General features: G+C 35.9%; 3 protein-coding genes across 5 annotated transcripts; 1 reads left to right on the top strand and 2 right to left on the bottom strand.

Moving 5' to 3' along the window:
- The first annotated feature begins 1,814 nt into the window (after positions 1-1,814).
- Positions 1,815-3,938, top strand: LOC145888637 (SKA complex subunit 1-like). Its single transcript, XM_082979432.1, has 5 exons — positions 1,815-2,138; positions 3,020-3,143; positions 3,214-3,310; positions 3,387-3,553; positions 3,705-3,938. The coding sequence occupies exons 1-5, from the start codon at positions 1,917-1,919 to the stop codon at positions 3,872-3,874; spliced, it is 780 nt and encodes a 259-aa protein (XP_082835558.1). The 5' UTR covers positions 1,815-1,916; the 3' UTR covers positions 3,875-3,938.
- A 52-nt stretch (positions 3,939-3,990) lies between these two features.
- Positions 3,991-10,248, bottom strand: LOC145888635 (dual specificity mitogen-activated protein kinase kinase 5-like). 3 transcript variants are annotated; one of them, XM_082979430.1, is made up of 7 exons: positions 6,518-7,374; positions 6,361-6,458; positions 6,100-6,245; positions 5,569-5,816; positions 5,102-5,359; positions 4,652-4,877; positions 3,991-4,475 (listed from the first exon to the last, which is right to left on the bottom strand). In XM_082979430.1, the coding sequence occupies exons 1-7, from the start codon at positions 6,827-6,829 to the stop codon at positions 4,315-4,317; spliced, it is 1,449 nt and encodes a 482-aa protein (XP_082835556.1). In that variant the 5' UTR covers positions 6,830-7,374; the 3' UTR covers positions 3,991-4,314. The 3 variants fall into 3 exon arrangements, with proteins under 3 accessions (XP_082835556.1, XP_082835557.1, XP_082835555.1); XM_082979431.1 differs by lacking the exons at positions 3,991-4,475; positions 4,652-4,877; positions 5,102-5,359; positions 5,569-5,816; positions 6,100-6,245 and adding exons at positions 8,204-8,502; positions 8,747-8,890; positions 9,025-9,722; positions 9,925-9,999; positions 10,076-10,248 and having other exon boundaries at positions 6,518-7,665; XM_082979429.1 differs by lacking the exons at positions 3,991-4,475; positions 4,652-4,877; positions 5,102-5,359; positions 5,569-5,816; positions 6,100-6,245 and adding exons at positions 8,204-8,502; positions 8,747-8,890; positions 9,025-9,722; positions 9,925-10,248 and having other exon boundaries at positions 6,518-7,665.
- Positions 10,249-10,411: 163 nt separating this feature from the next.
- On the bottom strand, positions 10,412-13,826 carry LOC145889256 (transcriptional adapter 2-alpha-like). The gene is made up of 10 exons (XM_082980176.1): positions 13,711-13,826; positions 13,152-13,211; positions 12,705-12,894; positions 12,510-12,618; positions 12,159-12,299; positions 12,021-12,091; positions 11,681-11,869; positions 11,309-11,433; positions 10,891-11,022; positions 10,412-10,834 (listed from the first exon to the last, which is right to left on the bottom strand). The coding sequence occupies exons 1-10, from the start codon at positions 13,804-13,806 to the stop codon at positions 10,652-10,654; spliced, it is 1,296 nt and encodes a 431-aa protein (XP_082836302.1). The 5' UTR covers positions 13,807-13,826; the 3' UTR covers positions 10,412-10,651.
- Between the last annotated feature and the right edge of the window lie 642 nt (positions 13,827-14,468).

Raw genomic sequence — 14,468 nt, 5'->3', positions numbered from 1 at the left:
AGTTCCAGTGGAAGAGGTTGGAGAAGAAAACGTGGTGAACCCCCACCTGGTGGAACCCATAATTGATCCAATTGCAGTCGACGATGAAATCCAGAAACTTGAGCCGTTGACGGAAGAGGAAAACAAGTTGAACTCGATTCCGCTCGATGGCGCGCGTGAGGTTGTTGATTTAACGGGCGAGGACGCGAGGCTTTTCATTAAAGACGATAATGACCAGTCTGACGCAGACGAGTCTAACGTTATTAAGGACTATGACGTGGTGGATGGTGACGAGGAAGAAGGGCCGGGGGTTTATTAAAACGTTCTTTAGAAACGTGTTCTTTCTATATTGGGCAACAGAAAAGTGACTTAGTAGTTTTGGATATTTTTTTGTTAAAACGCTCTTTTAATGCGCATGTCGACGATTTTAAAACCGTATGTTTTCCACGTTTCTTACGTCAAAACTTGATATCTTCAAAGATATCAAAATATGTGGGATAGGTGCTAGTAATTGTGTTACATTGTCAGTGTATTCGCATGTTATATGTTGTTGCGACATTTTTATCGGAAATGTAATGCCGTCGGAAAAATGCGTGTGAAATACATTTTGCAAAAATTTGGGAAACACTAAACGCCACTTACATTTTTCTAGTCTTGCATTGGTCAGATACGTGTTATTGGCGCTGTGGTCTGTGTAGTTTATTGATATTTTGTGTGGTATATTTTTGTTACTGTGTCACATTCGTCAGGTCAGACGTATTCAAGTGCAATTGCCGGTATGGCCGGATACTTTATTTATTACTTTGGTCTTCTATGTTTAATCATTATACCAATCTTCACTCAGTACAAGCGTAAATTGCTTTCAATCTTGTGTAAATTTTGATTCCATTATTGTTTTTTTTTGTTACAAAATGTCACCGTTCCAGTACCACACCAAAACTAGTTTATTTTTTGGGCAAATATAACTTGGATTCTGTGCACATTTTCAAGTATGTGCAAAAAAAAACAAATAGTTTTGGTGATACGTATTGGTTTATCATTAAAGTGGTCATTTTGTAACTAAAACTGGTGTTATCATAACTACCTACTCCAGAAATCATTCTAGCGTTTGAAAGCACTCTCTTGCACTTAGCATACTGCAACACGTCTTTCTCGTTGTTGCCAACCAATAATACCTGTATTCTACATTACAGTAATGTCTTTTCTTGTACATAATTAGAAAATTGCGTTATGGTGTTTTTATTAATGTATCAAACATGAACAAACTTTATGTGATAAATTTTTATGTTATTCAGTTTCACTCTCAGACTATTTTACCTCGTACACGTAAAGCGGCTTACACGTATACATCTGTGTATACAACTGTAAAAACCGCAAGCGCGTTTAGGTACATCGCTGCTTTATTGACGCTGTGTATAAATATGAGGTTACATCTTCACTGATTTAAATCACCTGTATGTTTACTGAAATAAACTTTGTTATTTGATATACTTTTTATACAAATTACTCCAGTGGGCAGCAGTCAGCTATCCCCTTACTCCATCACAAATACGCCTTTGTTGACTTTCTTTTTTTAAAAATTTTAATTAAATGCAGCAAGTGTTACTTATTTACAAAACGGTGTGTTACACAAAAAAATATTCTTTTAAATATTGAAAACATTGTTATATCATAGAATACTAAAACAATATACTATGGTTATATCATCATGGTTATTGGATCATAGATAGACAACTTATTAAGTTGTCCATGATGGGGTTTAAAGAATTGTATTCTCTCAAGCGTGTCGGCGGGAAAATTGTTTCATTTGTTTTTTTGTCATTTTGTGAAAAGTCCAAAGTAGGAAGTAACGCACCTGTCAATAGAATTGTAATTTAAACTAAACAGTACATTGTGAGAATTAATACATTTCATAGTTAAACCAATAAAAAAGAGTCATGGCTGGTCCAAGTGCCAGTAGTATGTCAAAATTTGAAAAGCAGTTTGAAGAGAAATTGGATACCATCGAGCAAATGCTTATGTTGCAACCATTACTGGCGTACCCTGAGGGTTGTGCCGAACTCCGAAACTTTCAAACAAAAGTTCAAGAACTCAAAAACATTTTGGAAATGTTGAAAAGTGCAATAACAGCGGGGCAAGAAGAAGTTAACACACTAAAGGTTTGTTTCAAATGTTGATGCTAGGTTGTATACTACATCACCTCACCTATACTGCATACCACTGTTTTTTATTTTTTTGTATATAACTTTTTTCCTTGATTGTGTTGCTCTTTGTGTGTAATAATAATGCAGAATATTTTATATATGATAAGCAATGTGGAGCCAATAATATGAAATTGTGTATAAGCTGCAGACAGATGGCCACTGTTTCGACCTAAAAGGTCTCATCAGTGCAGCTGGTGTGACTATCAAACGACTTTGCTGACCAAGCGGCCAAGCAAAGACTTCCACTTTGTGGTGACTATACAGTCACCGTCATCCGTTGGGCACCAAACTAGGTGCAACCTTACGGAGCAAACAAGGTGGAAACACTACGGCCAAGCAAGCTCAACCAATAGTGCCGTCAGGCCCCGTGTCACAATAATCATATGATAAGCAATGTGGAGCCAATAATATGAAATTGTGTATAAGCTGCAGACAGATGGCCACTGTTTCGACCTAAAAGGTCTCATCAGTGCAGCTGGTGTGACTATCAAACGACTTTGCTGACCAAGCGGCCAAGCAAAGACTTCCACTTTGTGGTGACTATACAGTCACCGTTATCCGTTGGGCACCAAACTAGGTGCAACCTTACGGAGCAAACAAGGTGGAAACACTACGGCCAAGCAAGCTCAACCAATAGTGCCGTCAGGCCCCGTGTCACAATAATCATATGATAAGCAATGTGGAGCCAATAATATGAAATTGTGTATAAGCTGCAGACAGATGGCCACTGTTTCGACCTAAAAGGTCTCATCACCAGCTGCACTGATGAGACCTTTTAGGTCGAAACAGTGGCCATCTGTCTGCAGCTTATACACTATTTTATATATGTTTTGCAGAGGAACCATGAAAACCTATCAGATTTTAAGGATAAAATTGATGATATTTTGGTGTACTCAGTAAAACACTCTACCACCAGACAAGAAGTTTCGCCAGAGCCATCAACCAAGCATGCAACTGGTGGTATTACTAGACAGTGGAATAATATTCCCCACACTTTTTCTAAAATCAATTGCTATCTTACCCAATTTAGATAACAAGGAAAATGCTTTTGTACCGATGGTAGGCAGGCATAAAAATACACCCCAATTAAATCCAGTCAAAAGTCCGCAATTCACCAAAGTACCAAGGTAAAATGATTTGTTGCGTTTAGTGTTTGTACTGTTACTTTCATGACAGTTTGATTATGTGAAATGATATAAACAGACATATCCGAGGACACCTGACGATTGAGCAGATGAATGCCGGTGTTCATGAGGTGAATGAAATACTAAAGGGAAAGTATGGGTTCCTGAGTAGACCTCGCAAGGCTTTGTCACTGAAAGAAGACAAGCGGAGGGCTGTTTATGTGGAACAGGCTAAAGAAGTTAAAGGTCTGTTTAAAAAGTGTAAATGAAATTGTTACGAAGTTACAGGAGTGATAAGGTTTGCTTGGTTCTATTATTCGATCTTGAAACTATGCCAACTAATCTACATTTTGAAACGTAATCCTGTTTATTATTAACAAGTTTGAATGTTTTACAGGAACTGCCCACGCGACATTTTTTGTGGACGAGGATATTCAAATATACGGAAAGATGTTGAAGTTGAAAAGAAAAACAAAAGACAATGTGTTTCTGGTATTAAGGCACCTGGGCATAATTAAGGAGATACATAAAGGAAAACTGACCAGATATGCAATCCTAAAATGTTGACATACTTTTTAGCATCACATAGCTGGACAAAACTGCCTGCATTTGGATGTACAGAGTATGTTTGCACATATTTCATTACAGCAAGTTTGAAACAAAGTTTTGGGTATTGTGTGTTGTTTATTATTAGTAGCAGTGGTTAGTCAGAAATATGTACAAAACATAAGAAAAACACAATCTGGATATTGCAATTTCATAAAGCAAGTGCAATAGGATTGCAAAAACAAAATGGTCAAAATCTTTTACACCATCTTGGATTGAATGCTTTTGTTACTCAATACAAATGCCACCACTTGAAAACACTCATCATAGTGAAGATTTTTATTCTAGCCTGATCTAGCTATACTACAAAAGTAACCCCCACACATTTTTGGTTATGCATCGAAGCAGTTGCATAGAGAAGATTTAAAATTAAAACCAAATAGTAAACTAGATAATGATTATCATTCAGTTAATTTAACATAGATAAATAAAGCCCCATTGCACAAAACCCCAAGAATTCCAAAGGACTTGAAGCCATAGTATTGGAAAATGAATCCACCAATGGTGGGTGATACACTTCGAATCAGGGAATGCACTGCCATGCTGATGCCAAGCACAGAACCTGCAGTGTTAAAATTTTTTTTTAATTACCTGTACTTTTATCTACATACTTTATTTTATGTAACAGGCATTTTTTCTATATTACGTAAATTGCGTGAAATTAAATAAATTTTATAGGTTAGTAATTTAGCTTTATGAAAACAGAGATGCTCAAAATTTGTTTCATAACTAAATCACCTGTGTCATCAATTGCCACTGATTTAGTCATCATGGCCTGGACAACTGTTGAAAACACAGCCCCTGCCACAACCATGGGCAAAGTGACCACACAAAATCCATAAACATCTGTGACAAATGCCAGCATCCCATTGGCTACAACAAGCATTGCAATAGAGGAGTTGATCAGAGTTCGATCGCTGAATCCTAGCTTTGTTAAGCGTCCAACAATCAAACCTTGTGTAATCTGCAATGGTAAGGACATGTCGTTTGCCTGATTTTGATCATAGTGTTGTTGTCAATCATTGAAAACACACAGCTTCACTGTTGAGGCACATATGTCACATAGTTTATCACTTCAATAATAATAAATTTATTGCAAAATGGATGACTTTCCAAAAAATTCTTTTTTACTAGTATAAAATTTTAAGAAACTTTTATTACAAATTGATTTACTCTTCACACACTCACCATAGATATAACACCTATATAGGACAACACATATCCGTTCACTTCAGCAGACAGGTGGAAGTAGTTTAGGGCAATCATGCTGAACATACTGTGTAATACACCAATAGGTATTCCTGATACAGTTTTAAGGAAAAGCAGATTGCGGGCAACAGGATTCTTCCAAATAAGGGACATGAAGAGGTCGACGTCAATCAATTTCCTTGATTTTGCTTTCTCAGTTTTTTTCTCTGATGCTTCCTCATTGTCAGAGTCATGTGCCTTTAACACACACAAGTTGTTGGGTACGGATTAGAATTGAACAAATATGCAGTGTCTGTGAAACTAAATGATTATACCACATACGTTATTTCAGCAAAACCTAATCACTTTCTGGCTACCTCTTATATTACTAACTAAACATAACAGAAAAACAATCATTTGCACAACACATCATATTAATTTATGCCCAAACCTCTCTTTGTTATTACCTTTGTGTAGAGTTTCCTCTTTCCCATTTCTTTTGTGTTGTTAGGAATAAATGTAAACACAAGAAATACTGACAAGAGTGAACCAAAAGCAGCAAAAAAGGCAGCAACTTGCTCGCTGGCATATTTTGTGCATAACCCACCAACCATTGGACCAATCACCATGCCAACACCATACGATAAGCCAAGTTTTCCAAGGCTGTCTGATCGTTGATTTGGTTCTGTTAGGTCAGTAATGACCATTTGTGCACCTGGGTAAATATGTGCAGTTGATAGAATAATCTATTTAATATTATCATAGCTGCACTAATGAAACTTATTAGGTCGAAACAGTGACCGTGTTTGCAGCTCACTATAAAAACATTATTGGCTATAAGGCTTATACAAAATAGATTTTGTTGCAGTAAACCTTTTTAGGTATTGTATTTTCAGCAGGCAGTTTTCTTTTACACAATTTTGTCATTATAATCTTTGCATGCAGCTATTTCCACACCTTTAAAACAAACAAAAGTTATAATATTGTATAGGTCTTACCCTGCATTGCATGCATAAAAACAGATGGTAGCCTTGATAGAAAAATGACAAAAACAGTGTTGGCTAGTCCCAAAAGTAAATAACTGCAAAAAGCAGAGACAAATGCAATTGCTAAGGCTGTGCGACTTCCGAAAAGATCTCCAAATCTATAATAATATTTACATGCGATTAGTTGCACTAGTATTACAGGCCTCAGAATTTTTTTATTTTTTAAGTTTTTGGTCTTAACATAAACGAAAAAATGGTCTATACTGTAACTACCTTCCAAACAGTGGGCCACCAAGTAGTTGCACAACAGCAAATGTGGTTTGAAGATATCCGAAGGTTACTGGGTTGACATCAAATGCTTTGGTCAAGTACTGAAAATGGTTATGTTGACAATTACATGACAACACAACTGTAAACACATGCGACTCACAGGCAGTGTGCCAATTTGTATCCAGAAACATAGAGCATACATTGACACATTCAAGTGAGTGAGAAAAGTGATTTTTCCATGATCTCGAAGAGTTGAACCCATTTCAAAAAAGACGGTCTTATGTCCTATAACATCAATTTGGTTTTTCAATGTTTTTCTGCAGTTTTCCTCAGTATTTAAAACACTTAAGTTCTGAAAATCAGACGTACAGTTAAGAAAGAGAGAGTGAGAGTCAGTTACGCATAGATAAAAAGATTGTATGAAAATCAGTAGGAAAACATACACGCACTGCACAAAAATGCATAAAAGCATGTTGGACAACTATGGCAACTTTTAACTTGTACACCAGGCAACAAGCTAGTCGAAATACGGCTTTTGAAATGCAGGTACTAAGTGCAGGTGCATGTTACACAACAGATACAATTAAACTTGTAAAAATGCTTGTTTAAGGCACACTTCATGTCAAACACTAAACATGATATTGAAATTCACTGTTTCAAAATGTGTTTGCTGTGATTACGAAAACACCTATATCCCAATCAAGGAATAGCACAAAGCAATTGCAATGCCACATAAATCAAACTGATTTGTAGGTACCTTGGACAGGCAATAACAGTAACAAAACGGCACATGATATCAAAATAGGTTGGCCAACACTTAAAAGCTAACCTAATCCAAAAAATCAACAAGAAACATTTTTGTGCAAAAAAAAAACTTTTTTTACTATATGGAGCTTTAACAAAATTTGCAAAAAATTGGCCAACGCTACTCTGTTCAGTTCCAAAGAAAATGAAAAATTAAATATGCTGGAATTTTTATGCCAATGTACCGGTGTATTAAAATTTTTGTTTGTTAAATCCTGATAACATTGTTTTACTGTAGCTTTCCCTTGGTAGCTTGAAATGACTGCATCTTTGCACATATCCATTTTGCTACAAGAGTTTGATTTTCAGCCAAACTTTGCTGGTTGGCAGCTACAAGGGTGTGACTACACAACTGCTCAGGTAACAATCTCCTTGCAGCTTCTTTTTGCAAACAGCATTTGGTGAAATCCAGTAGCTCTGCTGTGAAGAGCTCTTTTGTCAACCTTGGTGGAGGATCATTGACTATACACTGCATGAGCTCCATTGGCAACACCCCTTTTGAACCTGCAAGTGCAAACCACGTGCATTAGCTAACATGCGCTTGAATGGAAAATCTTTATTTTGGAGATAGTTCAGTTTTTTCACGTAGCAATGCATAAAATATTGACACTGTAACAAACTGAAAAATATCAGTGATCTTCCTTTTTTTTACTATAGCCAAATGCGTTTTGAGGTACAATTCCATGTAGTATAAAACATAAAAAGTTATGTAATGTTAAACTTAGGACTATCTGATCTGGTCTTTATGCTTTTTTGTAGGTTAGAGCTCTTTAACCATGGAACCCTAGACTCTGAGGGGGTCCATCAAATTTGAAGGGTTCCACTCAAGTCATTAAACCATGACATCAACAACAAAAATTATATATACGCTGAAAACAGTGTGTGGAAAACATGTCAAAGAAAAATACTTTCTGTGTGACACGCTTTTATAGCCTTTCTTAAAAAAAATAGGGTTTCATAATATTATTTGAATGTATCTCAAGGGTTCCATAGCATCAAACAGGATAAAGGGTAGTGATGTAGATTAACAACTCCACTATACCTTCAATTTTGGATGCTAGTTGCGGGTAAGGGAATTTTCCAGTGGCAAGTTCACACAGAGATAGACCAAAGCTCCACACATCAGAATATATTGTGTAATCATGTCCTATTATTCGCTCAGGTGCCATATATGCATTTGTACCAACATAGGTACGGGCTATTGAGTCCACAAGTTGGGTGCTCACTCCGAAGTCGCAGAGCTTAATAAGGCCAGTTGTGTTTACCAGCACATTCGAAGGCTTCACATCACGATGCATTATTCTCAAACTCCACAAATGTCGTAGACCGTAAGAAATGGAGCTGGAAACAGCAAGAACTAAGCCCCACAATAAAAAAGCAAATACTAGCATAAACTATCTTGGCTTGGGTGGTTTACATGTATATATATATATATATTTAAATTTAACAAAAGTATTTTTGATTTATTATTACCTGAATATGGGTCAACGGGTGGCATGCGCACACCATACCAAAACCACCTAGTGGTGCACAAGTAGAAAAGGTGTCACTGATCTAATAGTTCTTTACTTTGGTTATTTCTTACCTAGCTACATTGACCAAAACTGGCTCGGGGATTTTTCCGTAACGGTCAAGAGAACCACCATCCATATACTCAGTACAAAGCAGGACCCTGTTTTCATCAAAGTAAGCACCATAAAATGAAATGATGTTGGGTGAACCATTGCACCTGCAAAAAAATAAAACAATTTGCAAAAATATGCAGCTAAGTGGTTTTAAAAATTACTTGCCAAGTTACTTTACATTATTTGAATTTAACAACAAAGTCACTATTGCAGTTCAAAGTATTTACGTCCTGCATACCTGCGTAATATTTCCAGCTCCCTTAGGATTTGCTGCTGTTCTTCACCAGTTAAATCCAGAGTGATCGACTTCACAGCGGTAACTGTATTTGATTCCCTGTGTACAGCTTTTCTGACAATCCCACTGTTTCCATTGCCAAGAATCTCAAGGAACATCAAGGCATCATTTCCCAAAGTGCCCAATTGTAAGTTTAGGGTCCTGTTTATGCCTGTTGTTTGAGGCTGTACTGTTTCACAAGTCGGTAGATGCGTAACTGCATTCGCCGATGTAACATACTGCTGATTGGAGTGTTGCATTTGCGTATTACCATATAACTGAGATGACGTGCCTTGAAAGGGTGCTCTTTGTCCCAAAAACATTCCATTAGAATAGGTTTCCTGCACAGCATAGTTTGGGGGATTTGCCAAAAGTAAAGAGGAAGCTGTGGGAGCAACTGCTACCTTTAAAGAAAGTTTATTTCTAACTTTCGGGTGTTTGCACACTTTCGGATATATCAGAAGTTGTTGAGATGATGCATTATGTGGCAAGCCTTGATTTTCCCCAATAAAAGATCCTTGTTGATGTGTGCCAAAACTTAATGGCATGCTCATGTGAAAGTTAATCATAGCTCGAAGTTCTTCATCGGACTTCACAGTTATGCGATCACCATCTTCATCTTTATACTCAAATGATGACACAACCAGTTGATTGTCGCTGGCCTATAATTAAGACATGGTAAACATTTTTCTTTAAATGCGTGTTTTTAGCTTTACTAGAAATAAAACATACATTTTTTATGTAACCAGTTTATCAAGTTTGTTTTAAGGGTATGATTTCAAGGCCATTTTATCAGTAAATATTAAAAAACTTTTCACATGGTACAGAGAGACTACATTATGACAAAAAAGTTAAGTGTGTTACCTCTGAAATAACATCCAGGACATCTCGGAATGTTAGCTCCTTGGGTGTGATGACATGCCAATCAACTTCATGTCCCTCGTTAAAGACAATGCGAATAACTAAGTTTGGCGTATCCATAGTTTTTAAAATTCAGTGGACTGTAGTGACTTACATATTATGTCAAAAGTTAACTTGCCAGTGGCATCATCACACAGTATCACTTTCCGCGTACACTGGTTTTACGGTTACCAGTTTTTTCCGTCGTTTCCAGTACTCAACAACTGCAAAATACTAGAATGAATCTCTATGTTTATATACTGTTTACGATAACTATGTTTTCCTTAATATTTTCACTCATCACAAAACGGAACCGTGCTCAATTAGCATGACTAAGCATTTTGAAAGTTACTACGTCACCTTGAAAGTGACGTACAAATAAACACAATATTCGAAAATAATGACAAATTCGTTTCGGAAAATACTTTTTTATTTTTCATTGTGTCAGACATATAATTGTGTGATATCAACATAAACAGCAACAAGTAGGCAGAAAAATAGCAACGACCTCAGAAAAAGAGCTTGACCACGGTCCATTTTAAAATACAATTTTATTCTTTTTGTTGCAACGAACATATCACATTCACATATACACCTTCAAGGTTCAAAGCAAACATTTCCAAATAATATGACTCCACTAGGAACACGCAACCACTTCGCAATCTTGCAGAATTCAGAAACCGAATGTGTTTTATTTCTCAATATGCCCTTGTTCCAACATGAAATCGTATAGTTTTCTCGTTTTGTTGACGTCGATTTTGACTATGGATCTTGCATTGGCCAGTTTTACCGACCCAGACTTACGGTATTCGTTGATAAGCGCAATTTTGTATAGAAGAAATGCTTCAGGGACCAATCTTGTTTTCGAGCAAAACTGAAAATTGAAATTTAGCCTAATTTTGTTCGTTCTAATTAAAGAATATACTAAACCTTTTTTTCTGTTGAAGAAAGTTTCTCAACACCTGGTAATCCAGTTAGATCAAGTGGAGGAATAACTTTCTTTTGAATGGGGAGCGAGCTGGCTGCAGTAGATGCACTAACTGCACCCGATTCAATAGCAGCCTAGAAACAAACCTTCAATTAAAACATGGTTTACAGTACACGTTGTTGCCAGGAAAAAAGCAACTAGTCATATATGTATATGAATATAAGCAATTTGTGTGTAAAGAATTACTGATTGGCTTAACTATACTTTTATAGTTAAGTCAATACGATTAAAGGTAGTATGAAGGAAAAGTATACAAAGATCTTGCAAGCAAGTGAAAAAACCACTGGGTTAAATTTACAAGGTTTAGTTGTTGATCTTAAGATGGAAAGTTGTTGATCTTAAGATCTTTTTTTCAATTACCTGTCTCTGAAGCCATTGAGCAAGGGCACTGGGATCATGTAAATGGGGAAGTATTTCTGACATGTAGTTTGTTTGTTGCTTTGCTTCTTCTCTTTGGGTTTTCAGCTTTTCATACAAACGGGTGACTGCAAACGCAATTTAGAAGTCAGAAGTTAACCTCACAAAACAAGCTCCTCTAGCTCTGCAGTTAACACACAACACCATGAAGGCACTTAGTAAACAGGAGTTATCAGTAGAAAAATGTATACATCGGTGCTTGTATATGCAAGAAAATTCTATATATTTGTATTTAAATTTATGTAATTTGGGGGTTAAAAGGGTTTATATATGTCGCTTTGTAGTAAAATCACAACAGTGAAAACGTTGACTCGCCTCTGAATGAAGTGATACCATTTGAGCGATATAACTTCAACTTTCTAATTTTTTTCTTAAGATTAATTTCTTCTCGCAAGCCTTGAATCATTAAATCATGTGCAATAGGGTGTGACTGGAGTTGCATAAATGGTCGAAGAGCATCTTCCAACTCTTTAACCTCAACAGGGAGCTTTCGATAATATTGCACTGTAACAAAGTATTTTAATTACAAACCTGGCTTTAATACATCATGAACAGCAACAAAATATCCTAAATTATCTTGATCTGAGACACTTGAAAAATACCACTTAAATTATTACAAAGCATGATATTTTTAAACAAATCTCTCTTGACTTACACGAATGATTGGACATATTTATTAAGCCAAACTTTCTTATAATTTGCTTCCTTCTTGCTCTTTCCTTTAACCTACAGAAAATAACACATCATTTATTCAAATCAGGCGAACTAGTGACAAAAGCTACATAACACTAACCTGGATTGATAAATTTTTACAACTGCAAGTTTGAGACCTTTAATGATAGGTTTGTCATCTGGGCTAAAATACACATCTCGAACATCCCATTCAGCATAGTTGTCATACTCTTCAACAAAATCACCCCTAGCCGCCAGATATCTAAGAAATATCAACATGCTACTGCATAGAAAAGTGGCCATTAAAAACCTAATATCAAATTGTTGATCATAGCTCGTATGCATAAATCTTTGACACACACAAATGATTTTAAGCATTTTTTTAAAAAAAGGGTTATTATTTTTGAAAAACAAAGATCTAATGTTCATATAGTGATGATAGTTTATGGCACAAAATGCTGTACTCACTTACCCAGCCATGTGTTGAGCTCTGTGTGAATCTGGTAAAGGCCTACATGGGTCTTCACACGCCTTGAAGGGAATTGGAACTCTTGGTGGACGTACAGGTGGATTTGGCATTTCTAACACAATATTAGTTGAGAATAAACATGCCAAAAATCTTCAAATAGCTTCAGCAAACTAAATTGCATGAAGACATTTTTCCTACCTGGAAATGGATATCTGGCATTGATGACATAAAATTTCATGTAATGCTTTTCACATTCCTCTTTGGTTTTTGTTGCAACTTGGGAAGCGATAGCATTCCAATTTCCAGGTCCACAATCTGAAAGTGCCTCAAGTAATTTCATTTCCTCCTCTGCAGTCCACCCATGTTCCAGAATGGGAAAGTCATTCGTCTTGGAAGAAAGCAAATGTATTTTAAAATTGTTGGGTACAATGAATTATTTTACACAAAAACTACTACACTGTGGAGAATAACATGGCGAGGGAATTGATAAATTGCAAAGATTTAGAATCTGACACAGATGTAAAAGGAATTTTGTCATGAAAAAGAAACACATAATAATTATTTATGTCTTGAAATTATATGAACGAGAATAGCAAAGATAAAATTACAGAAAATGCAATAGAACATAACATAAATTGAACTTACAATAATTGAATATTTGTGATCATTCTGATGACTTCCACTTTCATAGCCTTTGGAGAAGCACTGATAGTAAAAAAGTTCAATAAATTAAAGGTTAGTACAGAATCTACAGTAAATATTAACAAAATGTATTGCAATTATGGAAGCATGTGCAAGCAACACCATAGGGAATAACGAATAAGGCACAAACATATGTGATTTGTGGATATGTACCAGATTGGAAAGTTTGTTATATGCACGGTGGATTTTTTTAGCTGTGAGTGTTGAATGTGCGGACATCAATGCTTTTCATATGATAATATATTAGTAAATATTTTTCCACATATTGCCGAAAAAATTATGAAAATGTGCACCTCGTTCTTTCTAACCAGAGACATGACCATATTGGAAAATATGTCATGCGCGGTATATATAAATATAATTAAGCAATGCAAAGACATACAAAAAAGGTTCTTTTGCACAAATTACAAACTTTCCAATGTAGTTGCTATATAACAAACTGCTGGAAACAAAGAATTTAAATTTGATTATACACAATACACTATTGCATACAATAACAAACCTGCAGACAAATACGATAATCCTCCTGACATTCACAACACTTAATAAATGGCTCCTTCAGTTGATTGCTACAACCAGGACAAGTATTCCTATTCATTTTTACCACCTACGGGTTACAACAATTAATGATAAAAAAAGTTTAAATTTTCCATACATCTTTTGAAACTTTTTGAAACATACTACATGCATGGTAACATGCAACAACAAAAGTACCAAGGTACAAATGTGGAAAATAGCGAAGAGAAATAAAAAGCACAGGGATCTATCAATTCATGGTTCCGACTTCGTGTCAGCTATGGATCTGACGTCACAATACTGCAGCTGCAGGTAAAGATTGGCGTAAAATGCATTGGTTTAGATAAAAGTTCTTCTACAAAACGTGTAGCGCTGTGGAAATTTGTTTCGGTTTAAGCAAAGCAGAAATTGTCGAAGTACCAAGCACCAATAAATTTTTTGCGTTTAGTCAAAGAAAATCGTCCGGAATTGACTATCGCGTCTGGCAACAACAAGGCCCAGGAAATTTTGAGCTTATAGTATGGTGGTTTCCCTAAATTATAAAGTTTAATCTGTAACTTGTTTTTTTTTTGTTTTTTGCGACAAGGACTTGAATATGTCAATATACTGTCCTATCAATTTCAATTAACCATTTTTCTTACAATTTAAACTTTTTTTTTTCATTTGCGCCATATAGCCTAGTCATGAATCTTGTCACATGTTGTTTAATCTGACAACACGCAAATTGCGTGTCTCTGTCAAAGT

The sequence above is a fragment of the Ascidia mentula genome, chromosome 2, assembly GCF_947561715.1.
Source record: "Ascidia mentula chromosome 2, kaAscMent1.1, whole genome shotgun sequence".
Classification (NCBI taxonomy): domain Eukaryota; kingdom Metazoa; phylum Chordata; class Ascidiacea; order Phlebobranchia; family Ascidiidae; genus Ascidia; species Ascidia mentula.
This window is presented reverse-complemented; position numbering and strand designations above follow the sequence as displayed.

What these genes read in the sequence shown, in the direction of transcription:
- LOC145888637 (XM_082979432.1), top strand. Translation starts at nt 1,917, where the DNA reads ATGGCTGGTCCAAGTGCCAGTAGTATGTCAAAATTTGAAAAGCAGTTT. An exon ending in AAGAAGTTAACACACTAAAG is followed by an intron (nt 2,139 to 3,019) that starts GTTTGTTTCAAA and finishes TATGTTTTGCAG; the next exon opens with AGGAACCATGAAAACCTATC. An exon ending in ACAGGCTAAAGAAGTTAAAG is followed by an intron (nt 3,554 to 3,704) that starts GTCTGTTTAAAA and finishes AATGTTTTACAG; the next exon opens with GAACTGCCCACGCGACATTT.
- LOC145888635 (XM_082979429.1), bottom strand. Translation starts at nt 10,041, where the DNA reads ATGGATACGCCAAACTTAGTTATTCGCATTGTCTTTAACGAGGGACAT. An exon ending in GAGCTGGAAATATTACGCAG is followed by an intron (nt 8,891 to 9,024) that starts GTATGCAGGACG and finishes ATTTTTTTGCAG; the next exon opens with GTGCAATGGTTCACCCAACA. An exon ending in GTTTTGGTCAATGTAGCTAG is followed by an intron (nt 8,503 to 8,746) that starts GTAAGAAATAAC and finishes TGCTGTTTCCAG; the next exon opens with CTCCATTTCTTACGGTCTAC.
- LOC145889256 (XM_082980176.1), bottom strand. Translation starts at nt 13,806, where the DNA reads ATGAATAGGAATACTTGTCCTGGTTGTAGCAATCAACTGAAGGAGCCA. An exon ending in GTAAAAATTTATCAATCCAG is followed by an intron (nt 12,092 to 12,158) that starts GTTAGTGTTATG and finishes TATTTTCTGTAG; the next exon opens with GTTAAAGGAAAGAGCAAGAA. An exon ending in TGGTATCACTTCATTCAGAG is followed by an intron (nt 11,434 to 11,680) that starts GCGAGTCAACGT and finishes TTGCGTTTGCAG; the next exon opens with TCACCCGTTTGTATGAAAAG.